Consider the following 21,556-nt stretch of genomic DNA (forward strand, 5'->3'; position numbering starts at 1 on the left):
CTGGCCGTTCGCTGCATTAACAGCCGCCAACTCCACGCAAAACTCCAAGTACGTCGACTTCCAGTTCAAGTAGTCTCCCCCAGAAAGTACTGCTCTACAGAGATTTTGCCAGTCAAAAGGCGTCATAGCATGTCTGGTTAAACTCTCCACTTGGGTGATGGTGTAGGCTGCTTGTATCCCATATGTAGATACTGATTCCTTTAGCCGTTGGATAATTTTCCAATCCAAGGGCTCATGGTATCTCTGATTATTCTGATCATCAAAAACAGGGAAAGCTCCACAACTGAATCTGAGGTGCCGCCAGGTTCCTTCATTAAGCGTCCGGCGGCTCCCCCCTATGTAGGGCAGAGTTGAAGTACAGCTTCCGCCCCAGGGAGGGGCACTAGGTTTGGCAGGCCTCTTGAGAGCCCCGCTCTGCTCAGTTCCTGCCTTGTTTTCTAACCTCAATTTTTCCATAACACGTTCTAAATCTTCCTCATCATATTCTTCATCTTCTTCCTCTAGGGAAGCAGTATGAGCGCTCTGCTCAGAAAGCTCCTCTTTCATTTCCTCAAGCGCTTGAGCGCCTTGGGCTATGTCATCTTGATACTTCCCTGTTTTATCTGTAAGGCATGTTCAGACTAATGTCCAAATGGCTAAAGTCCCTCTAGGAAGAGGAGTTTTTATATCCTTTTCCAACAAATCCCTCCCTAGTCACTCCCAAGAGGTAGAGTTAACATACCCGTCTTCCAAGAACCAGGGAGTCTCTCTAACAATTGTATCTAAGAATTTTTCAACTATTTCCGCTTTTAACTTAATCCCACTCCTTTTCAACAATTGTACCAGTGCAATATGCACTTTTGTTTTCGATCCACCGGCAACCATGGTTAAGCGGGCCTAGCTCTCCATCCCTTCTCTTAGGGATCTTTCACATCTGTTCCACCATGTGGAAACTTCTCTCCATCCTTCTCTTAGGGAACTTCTGCTAGCAATTTACTTACAACCTTTTATACTTACCACTCCGGAGTAACCTTTAAGACTTCCGAGGTCCCCGTACGGGCCACCACTTGCCACGACCCAAGACTCCATCCAGCAGAGTCCAGGAGAGATGACACAGACACCAAGGTGAGGTTCAAGCTTCTTCTTTTTTTTTTATTACACACTTCAGTCCCCATTTATATAGTTCCCAACAGCCCTCCCCCCAGCCAGGACCAATCAGGTCACACACACACACACACCAAGCAGGCAGAGAGGCAGCTTATTGAGCTACGTAGCAGGATCATGCTTGATGATGTCTCTGATCAGGCAGGCAGCACATGATTGGGCTCATTGTGCTTGTGTGGGTTGGAGTAAATAAGCGAGGGTCACGAGACTTGGCAGCCAGCCAAGGCGCCTCAGGCAGGAAGCTCGGCAGCCAGCCAAAGCGCCTCAGGCAGGAAGCTTGGAGTCACGAGACTTGGCAGCCAACCAAGGCGCCATCTTTGGCTGACTCAGCCACACTCGCTTCCCACAGCCAGCCACCTCTCAGTGACTTTAAAGGTCTTATCTTAGGGCCACATGTATAATCCCCCTGCTCAGTCACCCAAAGTTGAGTGCCCATTTAGGTTACATGCCCTCAGAGGAACCACTGGGTGAGGCCTAGTCAGATTCTGTGGCCTCACAGAGCCATGGAACCATTACTCTCACTCTCACATTCATGCACAGTCATTCAGAGTTTAAAACAGTTGTTCCCAGGGCTGGAGAGATGGCTCAACAGTTAAGAACACTGACTGTTCTTGTAGAAGAATCCCAGCACCCCCATGGAAGCTAACAACTGTCTGTAACTCCAGTTCCAGGGGATCCGACAGCCTCCTCTGTTCTCCACAGGCATTGCACAACACAGGTGCACTTACCTACATGCATACACATAAAATAAAAACAACAAAACAAAACAACAACAACAACAAAACCAAACCAGTTGTTCACTAGTTATTCTCAATAAATTCCTGTTCTACCTAAAATGGGACCAGGACCTTGGAATCACATCACGATTTAGTTGTTGCCTAGTTTGCTGCCTGATTCCTGTTTTACCTTAAATGGGGCCAGCACCTCAGAACCATGTCCAGGGTTAGTTGTGGTTTCCTTCATTCCTGACTGGAGGCCAGTGCCATCTTGGAATCACATCAAGACTTTGTATGCAGTCTTCTGCAGGGATCAGTCCACACTGGCTTCCACCTGTCTAACCTGGGGCCATTGCCTGGTCTAGATGTCCATTCTGGGTCTCTGTCTTGCTTCACCTGATGAGATGCTCAGGTCCAGGGATATGCAGCTCTCCTGGAAGGAGACCCCAAGAGAAAATTCTTCAGGGGTGCACACTTCTCTGTTCCAGAGGCTGAGGGGGATGCAGGGTCCAGGAGCAGCTGTCTCTATTACCTATGAGGGTATGGTGACTTGATCTCACTGGGGCCTCCAGAATGTTATGTAAAAATCAGAGACTAACAGTTGAAGTCAGGTGAGATGTTAGGGGTCCGTAAAATCCCCTAAATTGACCACTTGGACACTGAGTCTCAGTAAAAAGGAGCGCTTTATTGGCGCCAACTGGTTGAGGACACAGTCTTGGGAGCTGTACTGTGACCCTGAGCAGTGAAAACACAGGGCTTTTAAGCAGAAAAACCACAAAAACCACAAAGCAGGGGATATACATAGAAACTATACACAGAATAACCAGGAAAGGATTGGAATAATCTAGGGCTGATTTCCAGAGGCTTTACCTATACAGCCATTGGTTATTTTATCTGGGGCAGAACATTCTTTCTCTTCTGCCCCAGATTATTCCCATAGAAACCATACACAGATGTATCAGGTATACTGCCATTGGCTAGCTTACCTGGGGCAGAACATTCTATCTCTTCTGCCCCAGACCATTTCCATAGAAATAATTAACAGATACCAGGAAAGGGTTTGAACAATGGAGGGGATTTCCAGAGTCAGGTGGAGGGCGGCTTTTTCTCAGAGGATAGGGAGGGGGTCTGAAGGGCACTTTCCTTCAGAGAGGAAGTTTAATTTGATGCTAGTGGATCTGACCCCATGAATAAAAGGAGTCAGACCCCTTGTTCAAGTTTTGGAGGATTTCTATACTCATGAGGAATGCAAGTACAAGGTACATAGCATATACATGGTAATTAAGTAAGATAACATGGGCTGAAAAGGTAATAGAAATGTAAAGGTAACAGAAATGTGAAACCCTTAGGCTTTCTATACTGGAATGTGATAATTTTGGAAAACAAAGACTTCTACCCTGGATAACCACAGGGGACAGGGGAGGATTCTTATTCACTTCCCTATTATTACCATCACATTGCAAAAGCTTTTAGTGTCTGATAAGCTCTATTTCCATAATAACGTCTTGGTGAGCTATCCCAGACCTTACCCTAGCCTGGGGCCAGAAGTTCCAAGAAGGCCTGAGGAACATGTTAGATTTTTGGAGACTAAAAGGAAAGATAAAGGAGTAGGAGACAAGAAACCAGAACCAGACCTGAAATAGGCAATGAATATATCTTCCTTTATTCAAAGAAGATACTGTGAGAGGTAGAGGCTGACCATGGGAACCAAGCTTCTACAACTAAACAAAGAAACTAGGGGTTTTAATAAGAAAGTTATGAGATACAGCTGCACTTTGTGAGGAGCTGAATTCATGTCCGGGTTTGGTATCCTTGGGGTGATTGAGGGTCTTCTTAAGATTATTTCCTTAGACTTGGCAGACATGTTATCTATGATCCTAGTGGAGACAGGTGGGCTCCACAAACAGTCTCTCTCAGTCCTGGGAGTGACTGACTGAAAAGAGGTGAGCAAAGTCAGACCACCAGTCTATGGCCATTTGGTCACTTGGGGAACTTTGTACTTTTACAATTTAGAGCCATTTGGCAACTCTGATGGCCTTTATGGCCTCCTCTAATGAAGCTTATGGTTTTCCTGAGGATGACACATTCTATCAGAACACACCCATATGTAATCCTGAGAGGCTCCAGTTGAGGCTTACCTGGCTTTTCTGACTTCTTATCTGACTTCTGTAACTGCTTGCTTGCCCACCTACAGGAACAAATATGACTGCTTGTCTTTGAGGAAATCTTGTACCAAGGACTTTGCATTTTGGACTTCTATCTTTAAAAATTCCCATCCCCTCCCAGTTATGGTTGCATACTCTAAATTGGCTCAGAGACTGATGCTGTTGGCCAACTAAATAGATTTGTCTGATTCAGAACTTTTTGAGTCTGAGTGGTCTTTTCCCAGTGGTCTTGAACTCTGTAACAAAGGCACAGGGCTCCTGAGCCAGATGCAAAAAGTAGTTGCTCAAGGCATGCCACACAGTGCTGCCAGCAGGCATGTGCAAGTCTTCCTTATCCACAGGTCATGATGGAGACAAGGCAGGACAAATACATTCCTGTACACAACGGTTTTCTTGTGGAAGAAAACATGAGAATAAGGAACACAAATCTTTTATAACCGGCAGCTAGCATGTCCTCTGTGTGAGGTGAAGGCATAGTTCTTTGAAAGCTGCTTTTGATATAGAATCATTATTGAAAAGGAGAAAAAAATGTGCAGAAGCATAAAATACAGAGAAATTGTATCTTAATCATAAAAAAGGAACTTTGGGGGTGTTTGTGTAGAAAAATATCTAAGAAAAATAAGCTTTGATAAAAATTAGAACCTTGTCAGAACTTTTTGAGTCTGAGTGGTCTTTTCCCAGTGATCTCAAACTCCATAACAGTGTAAACAGGGTAAAGATATGAAGGTGAAGCCTGGTTGGCAGAGGAGACCCCAAGATGTTGGAAATGCTGAAGCCATGAGACATCTGCCAAAAAGAGCTGTGTACAGGGAGTGGTACCAGCCAGGAGAAAGATGTTCGTTGCAGGCAGAAAAGCTGGAGGGACAGAGTGATCTAAGCCCTTGGAACTAAAGTCACATACATTGGATATGGAGCTACAGGATGTGGTGTTTGCCCTGCTGGGTTTCTGTCTTGTTTTGGTCCAGTATTTCAATATGCCCTCATTCCCTGACTTTGGAATGGGACTGTGTATTCAGTTCCATTCTACATTGTATGTAATGTAGAATGTATGATTATATAATTTGTCTTTGATTTCACAGGTAGGGGCTTACAGTAAAGAGATTGCCTTGAATCTTGGAAGAGACTGGACTCTGTATTTTTGAATGTTGTTGAGGCTGTTAAAGACTATGGGTACTTTTAAAATTGGACTAATTGCATTTTACATTATGATATGTTCATGAGCTTATGAGGGCCAGGGAGTAGAATGTAGTGGTTTGAATGAAGAATGTCCCCCATAGACTCCAAGTATTTGAATACTTGGCTCTAGTTGGTGGCACTGTTTTGGAAGGTCATAAAATCCCTAGGAGATGGGGCCTTGTTGGAGGAAGCACATCATTGGGAATGGCCTTTGAGAGTTCATACACACACCCATTCCAAGTTTTTCTATCTCTGTTTCCTGTTCCTGCTTGAGGACCTGAGTGCTCAGCTTTTTGCTCTGGCTGCTTCCTGCCATGCCTTCCCCTCCATGATGGATACTTATCCCTCTGGAACCATAAGCCAATAAAACTCTTCCTTTTATAAGTGGCCTTGATCATAATGTTTAATCACAGTAACAGAAAAGTAATTAACAGAAGTGTATATCCAAAGGACTCTATATCCTACCACAGAGACACTTGCATATCCATGTTCCTTGCTGCACTACTCACAATTATAAGGAGGTAGAACCAGCCTAGATGCCCATCAACCGTTGAGTGGATAATGAAAATGTGGTACATATACACAATAGAATTTCAATCATCTGTAAAGGAAAATGAAATCATGATATTTGTAGGAAAATGGATGAGTTTGGAAAATACAACATAAGCAAGGAGACTCAAACTCAGACAAAAAAATCATGTTTCCTCTCATAGGTTGTTCCTAGCTTGTGATATACACATGTACATATGTAAATGGGGTAAAACCTAAAAATCTAGGGGTAGAGGAGGTGGGAGACATGAGGGGGAAGGAGAATCTGCTAAAACACACAGTATTCAAAAATAACATACTGAATGACATCTAATACATTATATGCTAAAAATAAATAGTTATTTAAAAAAAAGTGTAAATAAAGAACCAAAACAAACCTGGATGCTGGGTGTGGGGGTATGCACCTGTTACTCCAGTACTTTAGTGCTGTTGGTAGGAGGATCAAGAATTTGTGGCCAGCATGGGCTACATACAACAAAATCTTAAATCTTCTCTTCAGATTGGATAGTGGATGTTTGTGAGTGATTGCTTGTTTTTTGCTAATCAGTATTAATACCCTTCCTTTAGGGATTTTTCCCCTTCCTGCCATGTAGATAAGCTGTTTGAATATTTCTAGTTTAGTTATAAGGTTTCAGTGTCATTAGGAGTAACAGTGACTTTTTTTCCTTCAAAAAATTTTTTAAATTAATAAATACAGAATGTCCTATTGAGCTTTAACTTTCTATTTGACACAACTGAGTGTCCTCTGAGAAGGGAGTCTCAACTGATGGACTGTCCAGAAAAGATTGCCCTGTGGACATGTCTGGGGGGATTGTCTTGATGGTTTATTAATGTGGGAAGGTGGGCTGCACCATTCCGTGAGCAAGGGGTCCTGGGCTGTATAAGGAAGTGTTAGGGAAAGAGGAATTTACTGCTTGAATTTACTGCTTGTCTGAATTTACTGCTTGAATTTACTTGTTTGAATTTACTGCTTGTAACCAATTAACTCAACTGGAGACACAGGCGTCCGGAGATAGGGGCAAGTGCTACAGCCCCCGGAGCCTGACCTGTCTGATCTGTGTCATGTCACGTAGGCATGCCTGCTTACACAAGATAACAGGGAAGGGTTGTGCCAGGCGCATACCACCCATCCTTCCCCGATTGAGACACCTGAAGGGAGTTGTAACATTTTTCTTGTTTTGAAGTTATTTGTTTGTGAAATGCTTGCTTTGAAACTATTGGTTGTATAAACACGGGCTTTTGTGTAACGGTTGTGGGAGCCTATATAATCTTTACCTGAAATTGCCTCGGGGTCGATCGCTCTAACCAGACCTGCGTGTCTTGGAAGGACGGTCGGCCCCAGCTAGCTGGTTTAATAAAACTCTGCTTGATTTTTGCATCTCCATACTTGTGCATTTGTTCTCCTGAAGAGACCCACCGAGTCACAGACCCTAACAGAAGCTAGCTAAGCATGAGACTCTGAGTGAGCCAAAGAGCAGCGTACCTTCACAGTTTCTGATCTTTCTTCTGGTCTGTGAGTTCCCTGGTTAAAGGTTTTGTTGCATCTAAGAGCAAGTAGGACTATTTCCGATGCCTGCTTGAGTTCTTGCCCTGAGTTCCCTCAGTGATGGACTGTAACCTAGAAGTGTAAGCCAAACAAATCCTTTCCTCTCCTAACTTGCTTTTAGTCATTTGTCACAGCAACAGAAAGGAAACTACAACATAGGGTCTCATGTAGCCCAGACTGTCCTTGTACTTGCTGTGTAGCCAAAGATAACCTTGAACTTCTGATCCTCCTGCCTACACCACCTGAATGCTGGGATTACAAGCATGCACCATCACACCTAATTGAACCCAGGTATTTGTGCATGCTGGATAAGCATGCTGCTAATTCAGTTACATTTCCAGCCAAAGAAAACTTTATTTAACTGATATATTAATAAAAAGTAACATTTAATGGTCAAAAGAATTCATGTAAAAGTAAAATATGAGATAGTATATCTACTATTATTGAACAGTATTGTATGTGTTAAATTTAGGAAAACAGAAAAAGGAAGGAGTTTAAAGTTTAGGAATAAGAGTCAGAGCCAGACCTACAACAGGCAAGGAATGTGTTCCTTCATAAGCAAAGGCTTATAAACCTTTCTGAGGGATGAGGGTACCTGCAAAGAAAGGCAGAGTAATTTGGACTTACATAGGAACTCTGTTGAACTCGGGAATTTGCTTGGGGCCAGTGTCCTTGGAGTAATTAAGCATCTTCTTCCTGAGATTATTTTCTCAGGAAGTGCAGGCAAGTTATTTTATGGCATTAAAGGAGTTAGGTTGGTTCTGTAAACAGTCTCTCTTAGTCTAGGGAGTTGATAAGGCTTGAGCAAAGGCCAGGCTGCCAATTTAGGACCAGCTGACTAAAGAATTTGTCTTTAGGGCTTCCGTTAATGAAGCTTATGGCGCTCCTGTGAGTCACACATTCTATGAATATGGGACAATATAATGAACGCAATCAAATAAGAAAAAGAACTTGCAATATTTTGGTGATACAAACGTGAATCTAGAAAATCCTAGCTGTGTGTGTGTGTGTGTGTGTGTGTGTGTGTGTGTGTGTGTGTATGTGTGATGAAAGCAGAAGGGGAAGGTGGGTGGAGACAGTAGGAGAAGAGCAGGGTACAAATATGATCAAGGTACAATGACGTATAAAAACATCATGAAGAAACCCCTAATTTTGTAGACTAAAGAAATTATTTTTAAAACCAGGGCTGGTTGTAGGATGCAGGCTGGCAAGTTCCTTGAAGGACACTGCTCCTCTAACTATTATATCTGTTAATAAAAAATTAGGAGGGGCTGATGAAAGCCAATCATCCATCCATAATTGCTTCTAGGTGATGGAAATGGCTTTTGGGTCTAGACAGAAAATTTGAGGAGTTCACATGCCAGTGCTGGCTGATGACAGCTAGAATTGCTCACAATTTGCTAAAACAGCCAAAGGGGGGAGGAAATGGAGAATCCGGGGCTCCTGGAGCCTTTCCTTAAAATGTAGGCTTCATGAAGCACTGCATATGGTTTAAACTGCTGACTAGTCAGACTGTCTGGTTCCTCTTTAACTCTAGGTGTCTGAGTTTCCTCATTTGTAAAAATGAGACAGTACCTGACCTGTTTTGACTTTTTAAATGTGGTGTCCAACCTTTTTGCATTTTGTCATAACATTGTCCCCTACAATTCTTGAGAACTGCACAAAATGTTCGGGGTCTGAAGAATTCCCTGAATTGACCACTTGGACACTGAGTCTCAGTAAAAACACAAGCGCTTTATTGAAGCCAACCGGCTGGGGACCCAGTCTTGGGAGCAGTACTGCAACCATGAGCTGTGAAAACACAGGGCTTTTAAACATTGAAACCACAAAAACCGCAGAGCAGGGGATTTCTATAGAAACCATAAAAAGAAGAACCAGGGAAGGATTTGAACAATCTAGGGCTGATTCCCAGAGCCTTAACCTATACAGTCATTGGTTAGCTTACCTGGGGCAGAATGTTCTTCCTCTTCTGCCCCAGACCATTTCCATAGAAACCATAAACAGACGTACCAGGAAAGGGTTTGAACAATCTACAGGATTTCCAGAGTCAGGCAGAGGGCAGCTCTTTCTCAAAGGACAGGGAGGGGATCTGAGGGGCACTCTTCTTCAAAAAACATTGCAAAAAGAATTTCATATTTTAAGTAAGTTTGTAATTTTTGTGTTTATTTTGTATTTAATAAACATTTTTATTAATTCTTTGAGAGTACAATAAAATGCATTTTGATCATATTCACCCCAACTCCTCTCCTTAACTCCTTCAAGACCTACCCCCAACTTCTCAATGCCCCCAACTCCATGTCCTCTTTTTTAAAAAAATAATTCAATAATCTATTGATTCCAATTTGTGTTACTCATATATACTTCTGGGTGTGCGATCATCCAATGTGTCTTAGCCACTCTCTATTGCTGTGATAAAACACTGACCAAAACCAACTTGGGGAGGAAAGAATTTATTTGGCTTACAAGCACAATCCATCATCAAAGGAAGCCAAGGCAGGCACTCAGGGCAGGAACCTGGAGCACAGACGATGGAGGTACTTACTGAGGCTTGTTCCCTTGGCCTGTGTTCAGTGCCTGCTTTCCTTTTTTTGAGATAGGGTTTCCCTGTAACCAGGCTGGCTCTGAACTCAACTCATAGAGATCCGCCTGCCTCTGCCTCACAAATGCTGGGATTAAAGGTGTGCACCACCATGGGTGGCCACCCTGCTTTCTTATATAATGCAGGACCACTTTCCCAGGGATAGTACCACCCATAATTGTCTGGGTCCTCCCACATCACTCAGTAATCAAGGATATGCCTCACTGACATGGTCACAGGTCATTCCAATGGAGGAAATTCCTCAGTTGAGGTTCCTGCCACCCAGGTGGGTCAAGTTGACAACTGAAGCTATCCAGCACACACTGGAACATCCATTGTAAACAAAACTGACTTTTCCTCCCCCAGAGTCCATCTACTGTTTCTAGCTCCCCAGCAAGCTGTGGATGCTTCTGAACCTCTTCTCCCTTCATGCTGGAATGCTGACTGGCTTGATTTTGTGCAGGTCTTTCCAAGGCAACCACAGCTGCTGTGAGTACCTGAGTGCACAGGTTCTGTCATATCCAGGAGATACTATTTTGCCCTGTTCCTACCTGTCCTACCTGATGATCTTTCTGTCCTCTCTCCTGCTTTGGTCCCTGAGTCTGGGGGAGGAAGTTTACAATTTTTGAATAGGCCCACATTCATAGCTGTATGTGGCTGCATGCCAGTGTAGTATTTAAGGGTAGACTCACCTGAAACTCTGGGTTTGGGGGTGCCAGTGCCCACACTAGATCTTAGTCTTCCATTCGAGGCCTACTGAGAGGCCTTATGTCAAAACAACAATAGCAACAATAAAAAACAACCAAAAAAGAAAAGAGAAGAAAACAAAATAAACAGAAAAGAAAAGGAGAAAGACATTAAAGCAAAGAAAAAGGAGGACCAGTTGGGGGGAAGCTTCAGAGGGAAGGTAACTGTAGCGAACACTGACCACCTGAGTTCCATCCTCAGGACCCACAGAGTTGAAGGAGAGAACTGATCCACAGAGGCTGTCCTCTGACCTCCACCCCTGTAATGTGGCATATTTGCCTCCCCAAGTACACACAGAATAAATAAAATGTAGAAATAGACGTTTAAAAATGAAAGGAGGCCTCTGTAGTGGCACACACCTTTAATCCCAGCACCCAGGAGGCAGAAGCAGGGATCTCTGTGAGTTCAAGGTCAGCCTGGTTTACATAGTAATTTGCAGACCAGTCAGTAAAAAAAAAAAAAAAAAAAAAAAAAGAAAAAAAAAAAAAAAAAAAGAAAAAAAAAAAAAAAAAAAAAAAAAAAAAAAAAAGTAAAGAAAAGAAAGAAAGGAAGGAAGGAAGAAAATCAAAAGCACCAGCAGCTTTGTAGAACTTTAAGAGGTGGAGCCTCTAGACTAGAGGAAGTCTTAACTGGGTACAGGCCTAAAGGCTTTGTAGCCTGGCCCAACTTCCTGTTTACATTCTCTGCTTCTTCACTGAGGATGCCGTGTGACCATCAGGCCCCCTACTCCAACTATCTTGCCTGCTCTGCCCCAATGGAGTATAAACCTACAAACTGTAAGTCAGGATAAACCTTTTCTCTCTTAAATTGCTTGTGTCAGGATATTTTATCACAGCATCAGGAAACAGGTAATTCAGCTTGTGTTGGCAAAAATGAAAGTAAGGAAGCAAAGCCTGAGGCTGCAGGGTCATGGCCAGTTCCTTCTCTAGAGGAAAGAAACAGGATGCTGGCATTGGGCAATTGTGTCTTTTCGTGTGAACACGTCCTTTGTCTCACAATCACTAAGGAGACCCTAAGGGGAAGGCATGAGAGAAAACTGAAAAAAGATGATCAAAGAGCTGAGCAGCCTGTGGACTGACAGAGCTTCCAGGGGAGCCAGTGCCAGAGTGCATTTTATAGATTAGTGACAAGGAGCTCTTTTCATTATATTAAGATTGCCAAATGTGGTAACTGAGGCACAGTGGAAACTCTGGATATTGTCAGGTGTACCTTCACATGAAAGGGTGTGCTTGATCTTAAAGGTCTGCATTTTGGCCAGGTATGGTGGCACATGACTATTATTCCAGCACTCAGGAGGGTGAAGCAGGAAGATGCCAACTTTGAGGCCAACCTGGGCTCTATAGTAGGACCCTGTCTCTGTCCTTCAAACAAAACAAGAAAACAAAAACGAACAAATGTAAGCCTTCAGTTTGCTGCAGATTTTGCAGAAATGTGTATAGGCGGGCAAATTCCAAACTGGATGAGGTGGGTAAAGTGGGGCTGCATAAAACATCTTGTAAGTGGGACTCTCCAACTCTATGCAAAGATATTGAATCCTTTGAGACTATTGAAATGTTGAGAATGTAAGCAGATACCTGTGGACTGGTCATCTGCTAGTACTAAGGTATTCCTAATTTTATGCCAATGGGTTAAAGATGCTGTGATAAGAAGTCCTCTAAATGGCTTGACTTCACATGTGACCCAGATGTTGAGGGAATAGATGGGAGAGGCTGTTATAGATTGAGCTGCTCATTTCCTTCAATCTGTGCTGAATGATGAACAGATCAGTATCATTCACAAGAAAGGAAATAAGAATTAAAGGGAGAAAAATATCGTGGGATTAGTAACCAATGGTAATGTTCAGGTGAATAATTAGAAATGACATTCCCAAAGGATGAACTATATGGAGTTATCTAAATTTCAGTATCACTTTAAGATTATTCATAACAGTGATTAAGTAGCTTGTTCCACCAACTCTTCAAAGTGTCAAAGTACCATCATAGGTTTCTAATTTATCATAGCCTTGACAAATTAAAGGAAACTTTCTGATAACACAAAAGGATAATCTACAGACTCTCTAGAGCATTATGATAGCTAGGCATGGTAGAGCATACCTGTTTTCCTAGCACTCAGGAAGCAGAGGGTGGAGGACCAGTATGGACTATGTGGTGAGTTCCTCTCTCAAAACAAACACACTCACCAGAGGAATAAACATCCAAGCATGAAGTTCTTCTGGTATTGCCACGACTGTCTGTACAGCATACTAAATATTTCTTTTCTTTCTAAATGAAACCATACTACGATAAACAGTGCTATGTGAAGAAGATGGTCAAGATCTCTTGGTACTGCTTTCTATGAGGACCTAAGGATGTGGATAAAAGGTCTGAAGGTGATGACGAAACTTTAATGATATGACTGGACCATGGTGCATAATGTACTCTCATATCTAAACCTGGTAATAGAAGCAAAGGAGAATTAATTGGTGTGTATGAAGATGCACCTATGGATTTTAGATTGAAAAACGTCCACACTTGAGCATAAATGCACATGCTAGTATTATTCACAAAATCCCAAGAAGTTTAACCAAATTAAATGCCCATCAACTGGGTTGATGACTGGATTGGATCAATAAGATATGACATGCATTTAATAAAACAATATTACCCAATGAAGGAATGTGAAGTGCTGATACATGCTACAACATGGACGAACCTTGAAAACATGATGCTGGGTGAATGTAACCAGATAGAAAGGACCACATGAAATGGCTCAGCTTCTGTGACATCAACAGAAGGTGAAAATTTAAAGATAAAGAGTAAATTAGAGTAAAAAAGAATAAAAGTTGAAGATACAGGATCAAACTGGAAATGCCAGTTAATCAGACAACCATTAGGAGAGGTTGATAAGCCGAGTAAAATATAAGACCTAATATAGATGTCAAAATTCTTAGGAATTACCTGGACTAGAGCTACCCTTAATATCCCAGATTTACAAAATTTATTTTAGATACCAGATGGAGACAAAGGGGAACAAAAATTGGCTTGTTCTCTTGGTTCCTGGAAAAATCATATATCACATTTGGGAATTGTGTTAACCCCTTGTTTCAAAGTTACTAGAGTTGGGCAGGGTCGGTACTTGAGAGGGAGTCAAGTTTTTGGGGCTCTTTGGGACCTTGTAGCCATTGCCCATTGGTTCTGAAGGAGCCACACAATGTCATGCTCAAAGAAGGCTACTTATTTGTGTGTACTGGAGCCTCTTGCCACTGGAGCCACTGGGATGTTGGACTGGAAAGTCATAAAGATTCTGACAGGTCCTTTCACTTGGACAAACAGTTCTTGGTTTATTAGTAGACTTTAACTTCTGTTACAGAGACATAAATGCTGATATGTGACATCCCTTTGCAGGAAACCATCTGAGGAAGAAGCAGGACCCTACAGTGCTGAAGGGAAAAAGGACCTCAGATAAGCATTGTCCAGAGCCAGTGGGTGACATATATCAAAATCTTTAAAATATGCATAAGATCGATTCAGCAATTCTACAGGAATTTATTCTACAGGAAATAATAAAACTAGAAGAAAAGATTTTATTTTAAGCATACTGTACACATCTTTCTTTATAAGGAAAAAATGGCAGTGGTCTAAATGTTCTCCATTAGAGGAGTAATTAATCCATAAAGAAAAAGCAGTGCTGGCTAAGTGGCTCAGCAGGTAAAGGTGCTTGCCTTGTAACCCTAATGACCTGAGTTGACCTCTGGATACCACTGTGGCTGGAGGGAGAGAATCCACTTCTAAAAATTATCCTATGACCTCCACAGGATGACTGTGGCATGGGTGTACCCAAGTTCACAAACCATGCACACACATAGTATACTGGTTAATTTTTGTCAACTTGAAACAAACTAGTGAAAAATTACGCCGTTTTGTTCTAGCTGACTTTTGCTTTATGCTGTGTTTCTGCCCAGTCACTCCCCCTGCTCCTGCTAGCTACACCCACCAGGCAGAGCGGCCCTGTGAAGGGTGCACCTGTGTTTCAGGGCCTACATTGTCTTTACAATACTGGGCAACTTACATTCAGCCAGGCAAAAGGTTCTCTCCCAGCTACACCTGCAGCTCCACAGAGCCCACTGTTTCTGCAATTCTGAGAAATTTTTTTTCCTAACTGAAACTTAGAAGCTTTTTGTTACCTGACTTGCCCCCCTGGTATGGTGTAACCACTGTTATTGGCTTTGACCCTGGCATGATGTAATCTGGTTTTAAGTTTTATAAATTCTGCTCTGCCTCTCCTCAGGGTTGAGAGTTCTTTCTGGCGTTAGCATGCTCTCAACTGCTCACTAATTAAAGGACTCTTAATTTGACCGTCACTGTGTGGCATTCCTCTGTGTCAGGTATAACTCTAGAGTCACCTGGGAAGAGGGAACCTCAACTGAAGAATTTTCTAGATCAGATTGGCCTGTGGCCAAGTCTGTGAGGCATTTTCTTAATTGCTAGTTGATATGGGAGGACCCAATCAAATGTGCGCAATGCAATCTCTAGGCGGATGTGCCTGGGCTGTATAAGAAAGGTAACTGAGCAAGCCAGGGGAAGAAAGCCAATAAAGCAGAGTTCCTCCATGGTCTCTGTTTCAGTTTCTGCCCTCAGGTTCCTGCCTTGAGTTTCTGTCTTGGCTTCCCTCAGTGATGGATTGTGACCCAGGAGTTCTAAGATGAAATAAACCCATTTCTCCCAAGTTGCTTTTGGTCATGGTGTCTATAACAGCAACAGAAATCAAACTAGGACACACACACACACACACACACAGACGGTTACCTGGAGAAGTTAAGGATCTCTTTTTGGGTTCTATCTGCTATTCTTGTCTGATTCAACCACAAGTTCTAGGCTAGCATGGGCTACATAGCAAGACTATCTCAGGAAAAAAAACAAAAGACATTTGGAAGACTGTATGAACGTAGTCAGGTCTGTCTTGTTCATTGTTGGTGCTCAAGGCCTCACCCGTGGCTTGACACACAAATAGGTGCTTAGAAAATATTTAAGTGGGTGAATACTGATGTTTTAAAATTTCCCAAATGACCTCTTTTTTTTGTCTTGACAATTCGGGCACTTCTTGAATTTCTGCTTTCTTTAGAAACTGAGGGCATGCTATATATTAAAAATAATTATATTTAACTTGGTTCTTTGCATGTTTGTGTGTGCTTGTGTCATTGTACCCATGTGGAGGTCAGAGGTCAACTTCCAGAAGTTGATTCTCTCCTTCTACCATGTGTGTCCTGGGGGATTGAACTGGGGTCTTCAGGCTTTGCAGCAAGCACTGAGCCATCGTTTGGGCCCCGAGTTCAAGTTCTTTAATAAAAGCATTACTGTCACTAATCATATGCTTTTCTAACCTTTTAGAAAATGGCCACCCAGGGGGCGGTCTCAGAGGAGAGGATTTCTGAGGTCGATTATGATCTTCTTCCCAAGCTCTCTGTTCTTCTTGGTGTTGATGCATTTCAGCTGGCAAAGAAAAATGACGAAGAAGACCATAAAGACCGAATGAGAATGCAGAAAGGCTTTAACGCACAGATGCGCAGCGAAGCAAAGCGATTAAAGACTTTTGTCACCTATGACACGTTCGGATCATGGACGCCGCAGGAGATGGCGGCTGCTGGGTTTTACTTCACCGGGGTGAAATCTGGGGTTCAGTGTTTCTGCTGTAGCTTAATCCTCTTTTGTACCAGACTCAGGAACCTTCCCATAGAAAGCCACAAGAAATTTCGTCCAGAGTGCGAGTTCCTTTTGGGCAAAGACGTCGGTAACATTGGCAAGTATGACGTGAGGGTCAGGAGTCCAGAGAAGATGCTGAGAGGAGGCAAAGCCAGGTTCCTGGAAGAGGAGGCCAGACTGGAGTCCTTCCAGAACTGGCCATTTTATGCCCACGGGACATCCCCACGTGCACTGTCAGTGGCTGGCTTTGTCTTTACAGGTTAGGAAACCACTGTCAGAAGTGTTTCTGTGGAGTTCAAAGTTTAGGTCCCCCCCCCCTTTTTTTTTTTTTCCAAAACAGTATTTTGCTAATCATTCCTCATTTGTTAACTGTGCTGTATCAGAGATAAGTGTATTTTACTAAAATTCAAGTTGAATATTTTCATTTCTTTTTACTTTTAGTATGTTATCATATATATATATATAAAATATAAAAGGACACTTTTTAAAAAATATGGATGTTAGAAAATGCCTGCTGTGGGTTGAGGGCACAGTTCAGTGCTACAACACTGACCTAGCATGTCAGACCCTGGGCTGTGCTTATGAAGGGTGGCTATGGTTGGGGGATAGAGGCCCAGAGTTCAGAAGCTGGTCATTTAGGGCCATGAGACTGTGGACAGAGAGATTCAGCCAAATGGGTCATGGGTGAACAGGCATGCTATGCAGTGTTTATTGTTACACCGACATCATAATCACCTGAACAACAGACTGACTCGAGAGTGGGTCCGAACTCAGAGGACACTAGTTCCCCCAGCTATCTGTCTGAACTGTCTGTCTCTCAGAACTCTGCTATGGATCTCACTTGTCCCCTTAATCTGTGCAGATGGAGCTGTCTGTGTCCTTAACCCTGTGCATATAGAACTGTCTCCGGAACCCTGTTTCTCCCACTGTGTCCTTTGGTTAGGCCATACTCATAATTTATTCAAAACAATTTCTCCAGCTTCATTGGGGAAGTACAAGTTCAAGGTTGGCTCCACCCTGTATGAACATTAAATAATTTAATATTAGTTTTTTCTTTCAAACCAAGTAAAACTTAGAACTTGGTTTATGATAAGGAATGCTAATCTTTTAATCCCACTGAAATCTGTAAGACTTTTGTTTAAGGAAAGGCTCTAATACATTCCTGAACCTGATGACCTGGGCCAGTGGAGCGCTTCTCCTTTTCTACTAATTCTTTTAAACTAGCCAACCAGGAAAGACTGTGAGGTTGGACCCCAGCCAATGAGGAAAAAGACACAGTATTCTTGCTGTTGTTAGGGATAAAAACTTACCAAACTTCTGGGTCCTGTGTGTTTGCTGGATTTGACTGACCATGCAAAACACCCTTTTTCGAAAGTAAAATCTGCCCTGCCCAGTTACTTTTGCTTTGTCTGCATGTTCTTTGTGCAGTATTGAGGGGGTCCTTGGAACTTGGATTTGATTTCTAACAACCTTAATCTTCATAGACCATCTGTCTTTTCATTCCTAGCTCAAGTTCATCCAGGGTCTTGTGTCCCTCCCAACCTCCACTGTGTTTGATGGAGTTGGGGACCACTTTTCAGCTCTTTGATATGTTAATTCAGTTCTCAAGTATACACACATTCATTCGTTATCTCTTTGGGTAGGATACCAAATTGATGTTGCAGAAAAGATGCCCCCGTAACCAGGCTCAAGAGCACATGGTTTTGCTGGTGTTAATTAAAAATCATTAATTAGTTCAGGGGCTGGAGAGGTGGCTCAGTGGTTGAGTATTGACTGCTTTTGCAGAGGACTCAGGTTTGATTCCTAGCACCTACATGTCAGCTAACAACTGTCTGTAACTCCAGTTCCAGGGGATCTGATACCTTTTTCTGACCCCCATGGGCATTGAACGGCATGAGTGCACTTACACACATGCAGGCAATACACTCATACACATAAAATTAAATAAATATTTTTAAAAAGGCCATTAGTCCATATTATGTCCATTAATAAAAGACATTTTTCCAGTGCTGGAGTCTGTCTTGTTCTGAAGCAATTGATCACCTGCCAGGACACACCTGGTGCTGCTGGCCAGTCAGAATGTTTTCCTTCATTTGTAGGTAAAAGGGACACTGTGCAGTGTTTCTCCTGTGGTGGATGCTTAGGGAATTGGGAAGAAGGAGATGATCCTTGGAAGGAGCATGCCAAGTGGTTCCCCAAGTAAGTGCATAAATGTTTTATACTTTAAAAGTCCCAGATTCTAAAAAGCAAAATAAAAAGTATTGGCAAAAGAGGCATGCTGTTGGAGTATCCCCCTTGATGTCTGTTCCTTCTTCTAGCCAAAATGGGATCACCCCAGAATTTTCAAGTAAGAAAGACCTGATTACATTGTGAAAAGTTTGCATCACATACACTTAAAGTTTCTTAAATTAATTTATTTTGCTTTTCTTTATTATTTAAAAAAATTTTAATGTATTTTTTTAGACTCATTGGCTAGGTTGACTGGCCAGTGAGTCCCTGGGACCTACCTATCTCTACTCTACCAGGGCTGGGTTGAAGACATGTGCAACAATGCCCTACTTTTACATGGATACTGGGATCTAAACTCAGGTCCTCATGCTTGCACTGGGGTATTTTATAACTAAGCCATCCCCACAGCCCCCAGTTTTTAAATGTTTTTTTATTATCGCAAGTACTAAGACATGTTTTGTCAAGCATAAATTTCATAATCTATACAGGACATAAAATGTTGTTTAAAGCAAGTTGGAAATGAAATACCAATGTTTAAACATTACAAGTGCTTTCACATACTGCTGAATATGTGCCAAATGAGAATGTTTGCCATGAGAGACAGGACTGACTTGTAATTCCCACCCAAGTGAAACAAAGACAGGAGAGCCAGGAGTTCAAGGTCCTCCTTGGGTCCAAAAGTCTAGGTCACTCACATTCCAGTGCTGCAGGTGAAAACTATTTCAGAAATCTAGAATTTTTATTATTGCAGTGGTACAATGGTCTTTAGGTTCCCGCTTTAGAAAATGAAGCATATTATAATTATTTTTAATATGTTCAGCACTGATTTTTGAATTTCTTTGTTTCTGATTCTTTGTTTCTACTAAATACATATTCATCCTTTTCACTAGTTTTCAAACTTTTATTATAGCAAATCCATGGGAAGTAGAAAGGACAGGAAAATGAGCACTGTCAACACCTGGTCAGGTCATGTTTCCTGTCTCTTCTGCCCACTGATCTCTATGGAAAAATAGGTTGTTTCAAAGCAAATTTCAGCTAACACATTGTGCAATGCTTTACTATTTTATGACTTCAAAAGGACTAAACTGCAATATCATTGTCTCCTAAAGAAAGCTGAGCGCCAATGTCCAATATTCTAAAACATCTGAGTCAGCATTCTAATGTCCATCTCCTCTGTCCCTTAGATTTTTTTAACATTTATTTTGTGTGTGTGTGTGTGTGTGTGTGTGTGTGTGTGTGTGTGTGTGTGTGTGTGTTGGGGGGATTGTGTATACATATGCTTTGGAGTGCACGTCGAGGTCAGAGGACAACCTGCAGGAGTTGGTTTTCTCTTCCATCATGTGGGTTCCAGGAACCAAACTCAGGTCATTGGGCTTGGTGGCACGCGCCTCTACCCTCTGACCTATCTTACCAGCCCACGATTTTTAATTTATAGATTTAATATTTCCCCATCATTTTCCTTGTCAGTTACTTCTTAAACAAGTGATATAATGCGTCTTGTAAAATTTCCCTCACTCTACACTTGGCTGAATTGTTTTCAAAACAGTGTCTTTCTGCAGTTTCAGTAACCTGGTGCTTGGATTAGAAGGTTTTTTTTTTTTTAATTTTATTTTACACACAGGTGTCCTTATGTATCCCATATTGGCTTCCACCTGACCATCCCCCCTGCATCAGTCTCTCAAGTGTTAGGATTACAGGGGTGCACCTGTATGCCTGATAGATTTTATTTTCTTTACAAGCATTTGTCACCCACCTACTGCATGTAGAGAGGGTGCTCATAGAGGCTAGATTAACCACAGAACAACTAACCAGGTGTTTATAAGTCATCTTGTACACAGACAGCCATGCTTACCAAAATGGAAGGCTAGCTAGGATAAATAGAAACAGTCATATATTCATATATACATGCATATATAAGTTTAGTATGAGCAGCCTTTGAAAATGTTTAAGAATTCTTAAACTATATTACAACTTTTTAGAAAATATAAAGGAAAAGTTATGAAAAGATATAAATAAAACAGTGGCTGCCCCTGGGCTTAGATATTTGCAGAGTAGTGAGGCGGCAAGAGAGTTTCACATTTTACTTTCCTCACTTAAAAACTTCTGGAAAATTAATTTATACTACTACTGTATTTGAAGTGTAAAAGTACGTAAATGAAGAGACTGAGGGAAGAGGGAATAGGAAGAAAGAAGAATGAGATAAAGGAAGAATTGGGAAATGGAGATTCTTTTCCTAAAAAGCAGTGGGTTTGTTACAGTGAAGGATGGAGCCAGAATTACAGTCATAGAATGTCACTGTGGCTCCTTGGGTGTTGGTATACACTCTGCAGATGCACCTGATGCATTTCAGCTCTGACCAGAGCCTACTCCGCTTCTCTTGGGCTCTTAAACCAGCTATGACCTGCTCAGGCTCTGTTCATCCTTGGGGTCATGCGTTTAGTGTGTCTGGTTATACTTTGAAAAACTGCCAGCCACACCACTCACAAGGCATCATGTGACCAACCCCAACTAGCAACACATCTGCCACCAGTGGCCCTGTTGCCCCTTTTCTTACTCAGGTAATATGGGGAAGTGACCCGCACAGGAAGAGGAGACAGTCCAGCAACTGGCTCCAGAGTGCAAAGGAGTGAGGCCTGCTAGTATAAGAAGGGGCAGGTGGAGGTGGACTGAACCAAGCCTGAACCTGGGATGCCTGACTTCCTGACCTGGAATGAGGCACTGACTCTCTCAGAGCCTCACATGTAAAGTTCAGATAATATATAGCTTATAGGTGACTGTAAGGGTTAGAGATAAAGTGTGTGATGCAGATGCCTTGCAAAACCTACCATGTATTACAGAGATGGCTGCTGTTCCTTCCATCTGTTTACCAGCATGAGCACAGCTGGCATCAGAATTAAAAGTTCCCAAATTTCTTGTTGCTTGCTCTACCCTCAGCTTCTTAGACTTCAATTTTATGTGCTGGCTTGGCCACTTCTTTTTAAAAAAACATTTTATTTAATTTTTGTGAATTTTATATAATGCATTTTGAT

General features: G+C 42.2%; 1 protein-coding gene across 1 annotated transcript in view; it reads left to right on the plus strand.

Annotated features, from left to right (window-relative positions):
* Positions 1-11,327: 11,327 nt before the first annotated feature.
* LOC103738730 (baculoviral IAP repeat-containing protein 1a-like) overlaps positions 11,328-21,556 on the plus strand; it is a 77,411-nt gene continuing 67,182 nt past the window's right edge. Inside the window, exons 1-4 of the mRNA XM_008838858.3 lie at positions 11,328-11,396; positions 14,004-14,080; positions 15,987-16,557; positions 18,398-18,497. Coding sequence (XP_008837080.1) covers positions 15,990-16,557; positions 18,398-18,497 — 668 coding nt within the window. The 5' untranslated portion in view covers positions 11,328-11,396; positions 14,004-14,080; positions 15,987-15,989. The remainder of the gene's footprint in view (positions 11,397-14,003; positions 14,081-15,986; positions 16,558-18,397; positions 18,498-21,556) is intronic.

The sequence above is a fragment of the Nannospalax galili genome, unplaced genomic scaffold (assembly GCF_000622305.1).
Source record: "Nannospalax galili isolate Female #2095 unplaced genomic scaffold, S.galili_v1.0 scaffold518, whole genome shotgun sequence".
NCBI lineage: Eukaryota > Metazoa > Chordata > Mammalia > Rodentia > Spalacidae > Nannospalax > Nannospalax galili.